This window comes from Temnothorax curvispinosus, unplaced genomic scaffold (assembly GCF_003070985.1).
Source record: "Temnothorax curvispinosus isolate PA1 unplaced genomic scaffold, ASM307098v1 QBEX01007779.1, whole genome shotgun sequence".
In the NCBI taxonomy this organism is placed as follows: Eukaryota; Metazoa; Arthropoda; class Insecta; order Hymenoptera; family Formicidae; genus Temnothorax; species Temnothorax curvispinosus.
Window position 1 is genome coordinate 295,237 of NW_020217559.1, and position 13,006 is coordinate 308,242.

At 38.9% G+C, this 13,006-nt stretch overlaps 1 protein-coding gene across 1 annotated transcript; it reads left to right on the top strand.

Moving 5' to 3' along the window:
* The first annotated feature begins 6,638 nt into the window (after nucleotides 1–6,638).
* LOC112457454 (kelch-like protein 10) lies at nucleotides 6,639–12,781 on the top strand. Its single transcript, XM_025020515.1, has 9 exons — nucleotides 6,639–6,928; nucleotides 7,438–7,769; nucleotides 7,991–8,322; nucleotides 8,739–8,920; nucleotides 9,484–9,695; nucleotides 10,210–10,545; nucleotides 11,243–11,365; nucleotides 11,727–11,894; nucleotides 12,378–12,781. The coding sequence occupies exons 1-9, from the start codon at nucleotides 6,639–6,641 to the stop codon at nucleotides 12,614–12,616; spliced, it is 2,214 nt and encodes a 737-aa protein (XP_024876283.1). The 3' UTR covers nucleotides 12,617–12,781.
* Nucleotides 12,782–13,006: the final 225 nt, after the last annotated feature.

Here is a 13,006-nt window from a genome sequence, read left to right on the forward strand (position 1 = left end):
GAGAGAGAGAGAGAGAGAGAGAGAGAGAGAGAGAGAGAGAGAGAGAGCGAGAAGGAGAGCGGGAGAGAGAGAAAGAGAGAGAGAGACGAGAGAGGATCCTCGTCGCCGCAGACTTTTCCCCTGGTCTCGTCGTCCTACATCCGAATTGTTCTCTTTCTCTCTCTGTTTTTCTGTCGCGCGCAATCCTCTCCTTCTCTCGCTCCCTTCGTTCACCGGGACGTTTCGCGGATCGGAATTGAAACCGGACTGGAGCTTGATTGGACGCCTTCGTCCGTACGAAATGGAACGTGCATCAGTGCGGTCAGCGTGCACCTCTTCGTGGTTTCTGTCATCGAGCGCGTGGTCCCTTATACATGACGCACAACAATCTTATATCGGCCCCTTAAATGTATTGGGATTCTATTCAATCCCAATAGGGTTCGCAAAAATTGTCTCGGGACTCTAGGATATCAGGGTATTCTCGATATGGAAAGGAAGATATATATATAGGAGCGTGAAATATTCATGCACATACGCGTGTTTCTGATTTATAAAATTAGACGTTTATTTTTATGGCTTGTGTCCGTTATATTTATCTCTTGACTCTTGTGTATATTTCAGTGATATAAACATACATTATGCGGACCGTCACGCAACCATATTGCAAATTTTATATTTCTAAAGATAAAGTTATATCTTGTTATTTTGATCCTATTTACTTTCGTATTTACTTTCGTTTAATACTAAATAAAGATTATAATAAAAAGATATTTTAAAACTCGTCGTTGTATCATGTGTATCATTGATATAGAGCTGCGCATATGTTACTTATCTTCATAATATTTATAAATTTATTTACAAATTTATTTATAATTTTCTTTATAAATATTTAATATTTAATTAAGTGGGTTTAATTCATTTGTATTTTAATAAATGTTAAAATATACAAATTCCTTTTTAATGAAATTATATAGGTATGCTGAAAAGTTTACGCACATATATTTAGTTCACAATATTTATTATTAATAAAATTACTAAATAATAATAAAACTTTATTCCGTTTTAATACATTTTAATAAAAAAAAATACATTGATTTCTTTCATCCCGTCGAGAATCTAACGTGCACGTTAATATCGTTGATGTCACACTGAGGAGAATCGAGATAGAATCCTTTTTTTCCATTTATATCTTTATCCTACTGCGAAATCCGGAATTTTCTGTAGATTGAAACGAAACGTAGATTGAAGCGAAAGTTGCAAATTCAATGAGGTGGCTCTCGACCATGTAAAATCAATACACGTTGGAAAGTCGAACTGTTAACGTAAGCATGAAAAGAGTACGAAGAATCGGAATAGTTATTCTTTTCACCACAGTAACCCAGATTACCGCGAGCTAGACCGAAGTAAATTCAAGCCGGAAGAGAGTGTGAAGTTTACCGAAGTACACTAGAGTTATGAACGGTTTTGGTCAGAGGTATGGGGCCTCTCCCTTCGCTAAGCTGTGGTAACTCGAACTAGTTGGCGTTTGGGTAAATTAAAAGAGACAGCATATTCCTCGCATACTTTAATAATAGTTTTGTTCCCTCTAAGTATTCGTCTCTCTAATATTCATCATAATTCGATAAATTTCCTTCTAATCGGCGAATTATTCCGCTTATTGCGAATTATTAAACTTCAATTAGGATCAATTGTCAATTAAGATAAAGTGATTAATTTTTAATTCGGCTTAAACGCCGTGGCAGTTAATAGCTTTCAAGCAACTTCAGCTGGATAAATGCTCCTTACGACGACGTCAGACAGTCGAGAAGTAAATTAAGCTTCCACGTTTCGTTACTTTTCTCTCCCCATCTTCCTATACGTTTACCAAAGACGAATCCGACGAATTGGAATTGAATCTAACAATCTGATTGAGCGCCATCGACCGTATGAGAATGAAAATGTGAGCGCGAGCTCCGGTGACGTGTGTAATATATCCGAAGTGGGATTTAAATCTGCGTATGATAACATTTAAGTAAATCGCGCCGAAGCGATCGGCGAGATTTGAGAAAGACGAGAAACTCGCTTTCGCGTATAAAGAACTTTCGCGATAACTCACCTTTGGGATTTAGCCTGTATTTGCCTCAGTCAGTCACGCTGTCATTGCGAAGAATTGAGATTAATATTTCTCTCTCTTTCTCTCTCTCTCTCTCTCTCTCTCTCCCGTTCTCTATCTTTTCGATCTGACGAAGTGAGATATGTGCATGTATTATACAGCTGGTCTCGCCTCGAAAACTATTTTATGGATTAAAATATTTTTCAGCAGGTCCACGATTTTTCGTATATAAGAAATTTACATATAGACAGATATATTTCTTGAACGGTGTCTTTCTACGAAAATCTCGTCGCTCCATATCTTTCTTTTCTTTTTATGTCCTGCTTTCGTTTCACACTGTATTTCTGCATTAATAAATCAGCAACCGCGCATCAATGTTATACGTAATCACACGAATTGTGGCCGTAAACGTGACGATACATTTTAAAGTGTCAGCTATAATAAACATTATTTTCATAAAAATAATACAATATTTAATTTGTTTTATTTGATGCACGAGAGATATCATAATAAAAACTGTTATTAAGTGAGATTCCGTCAGCGCCGCTGAAAAATTAAATAAAATGTTGAATTGCCCTCACGTAAATGAGAAACTGTTTATTAAATCATCGCGCAACAATATGTGTATCCATTGAGGTAACGGCCAAGCTTGTGTAAGTAGCATGACTGGCTGAAAGTGTGACGCGTCTCTCCGATCAAAAGATCTCGAACGATCCATCTTAGTTCCGCGCGACAAATTTCTCGGGTCTGCGAACGTGGTATGTACAAAGACGGATTTAATATGTCTTTCTCTTTTCTTCATTTCATCCCCACCAATCCTTCGACAATTCGCTGCCACTCGGAATTTCTCATTTATCGGGGTATTTCTCATTTTTCGCGAATTGAAATTAAATCTGATGATGAGATTGAGCTCCGTCAACCGCGCGCGCGCGTAAAAAAAAATGAAATAAAATGTATCCCAGAAATGTGGAAAGGATGAGCGGATGGAAGATCGTCTGCGAAATACGAAATTTGGTTCTTGAATAAATTATCAAGGCACTTTAAAAATAATTTTGCGAATCTGTGCAAATTTATCGTGACCTAAATATTATATCGAACGTCACTCAAAAATTATTTCGCTTAAATATAATTGAATTATAGTAAAACACATTCATGAAAATAAATATACTATGCCCTTTCGATGCATCAACTTTAACATTATTTTAAAAGCTTTCAAACTTTGAAATTTTTAAATAATTAAGCTACCATCTCTCTACATTTATATATTACGTGATATTCAACGAAATGTTAAGAAGCATTCGCGGCGTTGAATATTTCACGAATACTCGTAAAAAAACGATCACGCAACGTTCTACCGTCGACGTGCGAAATTGACAATTTCGTTTTTATTAACTTAGCGCCGGAGCGATCTCGCGGCTTATTTCCATTCTCGCGGGTAAACACGATTTCAAGTTTTAGCCGTTTTCAGAACATCGATGCCCCCGATGCCCATTAGAGAATGTGTTTTCCACGCGTTTCGGACGATTGGTAGTCACCAGTTACGTACGTAAGCCGGTGGAAGTATTCGCTAAAGTTCGCAACCATAAAAATGATAAATTCCGGTTGTACTATTTTCGAATTATTACGTTCAGCTCTATCATTATGCGACATCTCGTATTGTTAGATCGACTCATTTCCATATTCCATAAAATGTTTTGCATTTTCTCTCGAGGCTGGGTCGCTGCCCATCTTAATTTAATTCCTTCGACATTTAATTTTAAACTCAAACGCCAATGTAGTTGTCATTTCGAGATGTAAACAAAATCAAAATAATTTGCATATACAGCTGACATATAATTTTTAAAATTTATACATATATAACATATCTAACTCACTAAAAGCATCTCATTTGAATGTTACATTGCGGAGATTCATGCCGGTGGTGTCTGTATAAATTGATTTTGTGGCTGATATTTCCGTGACCATCATAGTGCAAACCCTATCCCCTATTTACAATTATCGCGGGCAAAAGCGTAACACCTAGTAACGGACGCGTCATGTTACGGTCGTGAACATGCATGTGCGCGTGCTGGAGTTTACTACGCGCTGCATGCGCGTAATGCGAAACCGTGCGGGGGTGTCCGTGCAGGAATTTGCATACGTATCTCAGCTGTAAATTAAGAGTGACGTGTGTCGGAAACTTTTACGTAAATTTCCGTACTGTTGCGCAGAGCCCTAAGTCTTTTACGTATTTAATACTCACGTGTGTGTGAGCAACATCGTTGTTTATCTCGCAGGGTAATTTTTATCGGTTAATTTAATTCACTCGCACGCGCGCGCGCTTGATTAACGCCGATGTTGGCTCTCGTGTAAGCGTAATTGGAAATGCGGGAAATCCAAACGATTCTATGTACGGAGTTTACATTTCCGAGTGTAAACTGTCGTGAAGCTGCAGACTCACTAAATACTTCAGTTACGAAACAATCATACTCCACACGAGACATTTCGCTAATTTCTTCAATTTCTGCAATACCTGCGATACATATTGTTGTATCTGCAGAATTTATGTGTACCTCCTGCATATAGACAGTGTAAATTTGTATACGTAAACATTCGTGCCACGTAGGAAATAGAATTCGCGAACTCATACGACGTTGGGCGTAACTGAAGTTCTTATGTCAAGAGGTATTCAGAGCTGAAGAAGAAAGAAAAATAACAGAGGCGAGCAAGAGAAAAATAATAGAAGAAGAAGGAAAGAAAGAAGAAAAGACAACGGAAAGAATGAAATGTATGAAAGAAATATGAAGTGCATCATCTTTCGCGCTGGATGTACCGTTTGCAAGTCGTGAAGGCATATTACGCTTTTACGTATCTATAAATCTTTTTCAGCAAATATATTTTGCAAATTATTATTAAGTTTATAAAGAAAATGAACGAGAGAGGGAAAGAGAGAGGGGGAGATAAGGCACAAAATAATTATCATCGACGTTGTCTAAATTGTCTAAAGTAAAGGGTAAATTAAAAGAAATTGCGGCAGGACGAGAAAAAGTGAACGGGGAGTTTTCTTAAGCGTTCCTATGAGAGACTCTGTAAATGTTAACTCCTCGCCAGTCGTATACATATTTTTATTTAACGCCGAGACGATATTCTTCCCGGTGCGCGAATTGTTTTATCAACGAGTCGGGCACACAGCGCCCGCTTTAGAGACAGACACAGCGGGTCTCGCCATGGCAATAAGATAAGAAAAATGAAAAATTGCCTAACAGTCCCGGAGATCATTGCATTGCCGATTTAATTTAAGAGGGTTTTGTGGGAGGGCGGACTCAGAAGTGCGAGTAAAATTATTTCCCGAGTGGTATGAAAAATGCTTTGCGGAGTTGGATTGAAAAAAGGCTTTCTGAGAGAAAAAGCGACATTGTTAACCTCCATGAGAGAGAGCGCGTGGCAATTAACTTTCTGCTCGAAGTTTATCAATAGAGATAATAAATGGATGATTAGGCAATACAATACGTTTTATGTAAATAAACAGATAAATTGTATACAAATACCCTACAATTATGGATTTTATTTCAATGCTTCTCGAATATAATAGTTAATATAATGGAAGCGCGAAAGATAAAGAGATTCTTGGAAACTTCTTGGAAAAGCTTGCCGCTGATTTAGCTGTCGGAAAGATAAAGGATACTGCGTCTATCTAGTATAAGGCAGCAGAATCTTAGTCGCCGATAGTAATCGATATATTAAAGATCGGTCTGTTCCATCAGAATGCCTCCGCTCTCTCTCTCTCTAACCGTGTGTTTCTTCATTTTTGCTCTGTGCCTTTATCCTTTATACACGAGCGTATTATCAGCCGAGTGGCGCACGAAAGACCGTTCCTTTTTAGAGTGGCATTGAAAGTAGAGTCTACTTGAAACTTTCTGTCTGTAAAACCGATAATTCTTTATTGAATCTTTTTACAAACCAAGGATATATGTTGGGGACATTGTATATCCTTCTTCAATACGGCTTTTATATTTCAAAGTCGTTTATTTCGAGATTACTTGATTTTTTTACTTGTTGCGAGATTATAAATGGGTTAGAAACATTTTATCTGCGAGGGAAGATATTACATACAAGCTAAGAGAGAGACGTGATAAAGCGTTTTATGTAACTCCGTAACAAAATTCTGATAAAATAGTTCCGGCGAGATGCCTGCACAAGTTTTTGCGAAATAACTTCTGGTTAGATTTTTGCTTTCTGTTAAGGTAGGGTAAGCTTGTATTCGGAAATAGCGTACTATCGCACATCGCGATATGATTAATGGGAGAAAAATAGAAAAAAATTACCGGTGAAAATGTGCTGTGTAAGCTTAATTGCACGATTACCAAGGCAATTTGATATATTTTCTCATTCTCGAGAAAATATAATTGTCTTATGTAATAATTATACGACAAAGATAATTTTATTGATCATTCGCGAACGACACAAATGACAGGAATGCATCGAGCATATTAATCTAATGCAATTTTGTCGAGAGATCGAAAAAGAGGGAGACAGAGATACAATTTAGATCGAATCGAAGTCGGCCAATTTTTGGCCTTCGTCTGTCATGGCCGCGCGTCTCGGCGCTATCGGGACTCGCGTCTGCGAAGAGAACGAATACGAGGGTTGCCGGCAGCTCAGCGGAAGCGGCGAAGCGGAGGAGGCTGTAGAAAGCTCGGGATCGCGCGCGTTGACCTACTCGGCGCGTAATCGGGCGCACGTGGACCACGCTACCGTCGCCGGTATCAGGCTCCTCAAGCAGGCCAGGCGAAAGCAGTCGGCGAGAATCAGGAGATGCATGTGTCTGCCGTCCAATTACGCCCTCGTGGACTTCCCCGTGGTCTGGTCCGAGCTCAGGTCAGTAATCATGCGCCATCGTAATTAAGGCGCCTGCCTCCTCCCTCGTCCGCGCCGCGGATTATTAACGTTTCTCTCTCGGGACAATGCGCGGTTTCGAGATAATAGTACGAGCTTACGAGATGTTTGCTGGCTTTTAAGAAATTAGTTAATTTTCGCAATTGTTACGCGAACGGCTGCTCTATACAGGAGCGATTCAGGAGTACTTTTCCTTACTCTTTCGTAGAAATGTATTTGAAAATAAAATTTAATAATTTTGTTTCATAAAATTATAGCTACATGTTATTACATATGTCTGATGACATGAAAACATTGGGCTGAAATTAGCTTTAATGCGCTGTAAAATTCCACGATTCGTATAAATTGATTTTACCCGAATATATTACATATAGCTTCAATTCAATCAAACAACGTTCAATTCGTTTGCACGTTTGAAACTCTACATATAAATGGTTAATTATAAAACACGTGCAACGTTCTCAGAATTGTGACGAGTCTATCGGCTTCAGGGTTAACCAGCAGCTGTGCGACGGCGTCATAAGATGCCCGGATCAAGTCTTCTCAGTTCATCGCGCTATATTATCCGCGGTGAGCCCCTATTTCAAGGCCCTGTTCACCAACAGCCTGAAAGGCGGCAAAACCGAGACCACGGAAGTCGTTATTTCCGTCCCCGGTGAAATCTTCAGCCTGATCCTCGACTACGCCTACACGGGCACCTGCATCGTAAATGCCGATAATGTCGAACAATTATTGCCGCTGGCCGATCAATTCGAGGTCCTCGGAATCGTCCAGCTCTGTTGTCAGTTTTTGTTGCAGGAGCTACGACCGGAAAATTGTTTAGGTAAGCGTAAGGATGTATGAAATATAAAAAATACACAATTAATCGCGAAACAACGGTACGGTGTATAATTTCGGTCTGGCTCTCCGCTAGTCAGAGATAACAGTTTGAAAGTTAAATTGCACGTACCGAACTTTGGGATGTTGATTTTCGATTTTCCAGATGAACAATGACATTTATGACATTTATGTTAGAAATAACTTGGACCGTTGTTACGGTTACAGGTATTTTCAAATTTGCACGGCACTACTTCTGCCGCGACCTCGAGAAACAGGGCCGGAAGTACATACGTCATCACTTCAAGCGGATACTGCAGGAGAGCGCGGAGTTCAAGGATCTTCTTTGCGACGAGCTGGAAGCGATATTGCGCGACGACGAGCTCAATGTTAAAAACGAGGAGATCGTGTTTGACGCCGTCAAGACGTGGGTCGAAGCCAGAGTCGAGGAGAGACGGGTTTATTTACCGAGGTTGCTGGAATGTATACGTTACGGTCTCATGAGTCATAAGTATTTCATTAATAACATCGCCAACTGGAAGCTCGTCGAGAACGATGAAGTAAGCTCGTACCTTCATCACCGCTGTCCTCGCGCCTTGTTTTGCTCCATTTCGAATCGAATATAATGGAGCTAGGCGTAGTACTAATATATGTTTCCTTGTCCCTCTCAATTACTTTTTAACAAGATATTGTTACAGCATATAAGTCAATTGGCACTTTGTTCATGTTCTATTTAACGTTCCTATTTTACTCTAAAACGGAATATAGAAATATTAAAATGGAAATCGCGAAATACGTAATAGTTTCATAAAAATACGATCTATTAATACAATTATTGTAATAAAAATATAAATTGAAATGGAATTATATGAGCAATAATATTCTTATATTTTTAATTTTTATTATGTCTCTTTTGGTTTTTGTTTCTATAAATAATGTTTTAGTTTAACGTTAAAATCCGCTCGAATTCTCTAAGGCGTGCCAACAAATATTGTTCTCCGTGAACGCTCATCTAACCGAGCAAGAGTTGAAACAAAACGGCGAGATCGATCTAAAAAATCCTATTGCGAGACCGCGAGTGCCATACGAAATTCTCTTTGCGATTGGCGGATGGAGTGCTGGTTCGCCCACCAGTTTTGTAGAGACTTACGACACAAGGTGCGCCGAGCTCTTACAAAGTGACATCGTATAACCGAAATTTCCATAGAAATCGAAATTTCAAAGTTTCCAAAAATATTACCGTGATGTCTATGCTGGATTTCAGTTTAAGATTTAAATAAGAATAAATAAACATTTTCTTTAAAAACAAACAGTGACAGTATTTTTCTAACCCACTTGACATTGACCTCTCTTAAGAAAAAAATATTTATTTTACTTTTTAATTATTGTCAATTGTTCTAACATCAATAATATATGTTGCTCAATTTCTGTTATTTAATATTATTATATTAAATATTATGATATACTTGATATTTTTTATAAATTTGTCAAAAAATAATCGTCAAAATTTGGTATATTAAGACAATATAGCAGAATATAAGACGATATATAAGATAATAAAGGAAAGAATAATTGAAAAGAATATTAGTGCAATATTTGTTCAATTTTGACATCACGAAAGGGATATTGATCTTACACAAGCACCGCTTTAGAACATCGCAAATGTTAGATAGAGACGAACACCTCAAGAATCTTGTAACTTACCTAAATATGAACTTTAGAGCTGACAGATGGTTTCTATCGGTGAACACTGATGTAACGCCGAGGGCTTATCACGGATTATGCGTCCTGAACAATCTCATCTATATGATCGGCGGATTTGACGGTAACGAGCATTTTAATACGGTACGATGTTTCGATCCGACGACTAAAACGTGGCGGGAACGAGCCTGCATGTATCATGCCAGGTGTTATGTCACCGTTTGTACACACGGTGAGTTTTCTGCAAGATAATGATCTAAGAAGAAAGAGATCTTTTTCCCCGAAATATAATTCTCCGATTCTTATCTCTTAATAACATTAAATGATATTAGACAGATAAAACTCAAAGCTCGGCAGTCTTCGCTTTTATCTGCTTCATAATGTTTCAAAAAAATTATTAAGTATAATTAAATCAGATTTTGCCGTCTCTGAAACAATGATAAGTTCGCTTTAACAATAAAAGCTTTAAAATAGCGTAAAGCTATTGTTTAAATGGGTATTTACTCATTGTCTTGCATGACGTTTATGCATACATTTGCCTTGTTACTTAAGACAAATGTATGCATAAAAGTCGTGCAAAAAATTCTTTTCTCTCTTCGTATTATTACTTACTTACTTACGTTAAAACAAATCCTTCTATATATTTTTTTTAAATAAAAACTAAAGACCATTTGTCTCACCATTCTTTCATATAATTTCTATTGTCTACTTATTGCACATTGTTCTGGGTTCTGGCATCGTTCAAGGCGGCAAGATTTATGCGCTCGGCGGATACAATGGTCGCACGAGAATGAGTTCTGGCGAGCGTTACGAGCCGCAGCGGAATCAATGGGAGATGATACCGTCCATGCATCGGCAACGATCGGACGCGAGCGCGGCCGCTCTGCACGACAAGATCTACATTGTCGGCGGCTTCAACGGCCAGGAGGTCCTCGACTCGGCGGAGGTGTTCGACGTGGAGACCAATCAGTGGACCAGCATCAATTCGATGATCAGCCCGCGATCCGGCGTCTCCTTAGTCGCCTATCGCGACAGTCTCTACGCCCTCGGCGGATTCAGCGGCGTCGCGAGACTGAGCTCCGGTTAGTTTCGATTGTTACAATCTCGATACAATAGCAATTGAAAAGTTATGGCTTTGTCCAGATTAAATCGCCTGATGATACAGAGTTAACTCACTAACACACAATTCCGGTTATCTCTTGCCATTATTTGTTATTAATAATTGCAATCGTGCTATCGGAGAGTACTTCCAACATTATTTCTGAGATATTATTAAAGAAATGCTTTATTCAGAAAAGCAATCAAATCGCGATCAGAAAATACTTCGACATTTCAAGATATTATTAAAGAAAAAAAAATGCTTTATTAAAAAGAAGCAATCAATTTTTAATATTTTCCACTTGCATAAATAATTACTGGAAATTAAATCTCTCTGGTAATTATTATTTGCATACATAGGCAAAACATATATGGATATGTTAACGTGTACGGTGTTAACAATTAATTAATTAGGAAAGTTTTGCTGATGCTCCGCACATTTGTCAGAATTTAGTTTGACACTGAAATGTTCGCGCAAACAATGATAGTCTCGTTCAGTTGTAACTACGTCAGTTGCGCGATATCATTCTCGAATTGCAACGCCCGTTGTACATGACGTAATCTTTAGTATCTGCAGAGTGTATAACTACGTGTTAAATATTTTCCACGCGGACGTTTGACGTGACAGGTGCTGGAGAGAGCGGCGTCATTCGGGGAGAAAAATAAACATTTATTTTCCAGGGGAACGTTACACTCCAAATCACTCGGACCAATGGCACGAAATCTCAGAGATGTTTAGCCCACGCAGCAATTTCGCCACGGTGATCCTCGACGATATGATTTTCGTTATCGGCGGCTACAATGGTATCCTAAAAAAAAAAAGCTATTTCCTTTATATTACTGATTTATTATATTCTCGAACGTAACTTCGAAAGAAATGTACATATTTATGTCTTTCTGTAATGTTCTTTTTTGCTGTAACGGAAGATACGGTTTCGGCATAAGTGAAAACGTTAATTAACCCGCTTGAAAATACTGGGAAAGCTTTTAGGAATTTTGAGTTCTCGTCATAATTCAGAATATGCGCGCAATGGCGAAGCGTAAAATGTAATAAATATAAAGTAAGAGCTATAAATACGAAAATTACTCGTTGAGAGAGCGGTTTTCACTTTCGCGTAAAATATAAGCGGCTTACGATTACAAACGAACGACGTTATTGTAATAGGATCCAACACAATCGCGTACGTCGAGTGCTACGACGCGGATTACAACGAATGGTACGATGCATCTCCTATGAATCTCAGTCGCAGCGCGCTCAGTGCCTGTGTGATAGCGGGTTTAGCGAACGCACGGGAGTACTCCTATCTGGGCAAAGCGCGAGATCTCGGCCAAGGTCAGTATAATATCCGACTCGGCAGCCTTCGTCGCGGACCCTCTCAAAGGAGGTGATTAAGCTCCCGGCTATATGCTCTACACCTCCATACATATTTACGATGTGTGTAAATAAACGCGCACGGTGGGCTCGCACCTCATAATCGACCCTTCCACCGGGAAATTCTCTCTATTGTGTCGTAAGGGACGTCACAGCGTCCGAAAAATTTGCACAATTCCTGTAAAAGCGTCGTTGGCGGAGAGCCAGACAGTTAAAAAGCATCAAAATTCATCGTAGATTATCGCAAAAGTATTCCGCGCGCGCGTGGGAATGGATCTTTTAACCAGATTCACGAGCTGTAATAAGCTTCGAGGTATACAGAGTAAAATACGCGGGGAATCAGTTATTCCGAAATTTTGTTTGTCGCGGCACGTTTACCGCGACTTTTCACCTTTTCGCAACAAGAATTCTAATAGATTAAGCACGCCGATGTGACCTTTCCAGGCCAAGCGACATCGAAGAATCGGGAAAAGTCCGATCAGCCTGATGGCGAGGGTTCTGCCGGGACTAACGTCATAATCTCGGCGCAGGAGGATGAGCAAATGGATGTTAGCGAGGAGGTGCTCGTTGTTGGCCCCACCGACGGTATGGCCGACGGTATCGGAAATTTTTACGAGGAGGAGAACGGTAACGATGACAAGGAGATGCACGAACCGTTGTACGTTGCACATGAGCTCGATTGAATATCGTTAAAAATTAAAGCGTCAGTTGGCACGATGCTGTATCGTCATATTTTACAAGTTTGTAAATGTTGAAAATAATATCCTGTACGTTCGATCGAGTAAACAACTTTTGCTGACTAACGATATGACATTTTTAATAAACTGATATCATTATTGAATAAATAATAACGTATAATAACATTTGAAAAAAAAGATATCTTTCAAAAGGTACACATAAAATTATATCGATGTTTTTAATTACTGCTGACCATTAAGAATTATTTACTTGACAAAATATACGGAATATCATTTTCTAATAACATTTACAATTTTTGAAAAGATACAGCATCGCGTATCCCGGCTGACTTTTTAATTTCCAAAATTTAACGCGGAAAAAGTTGGCGGAGGAAA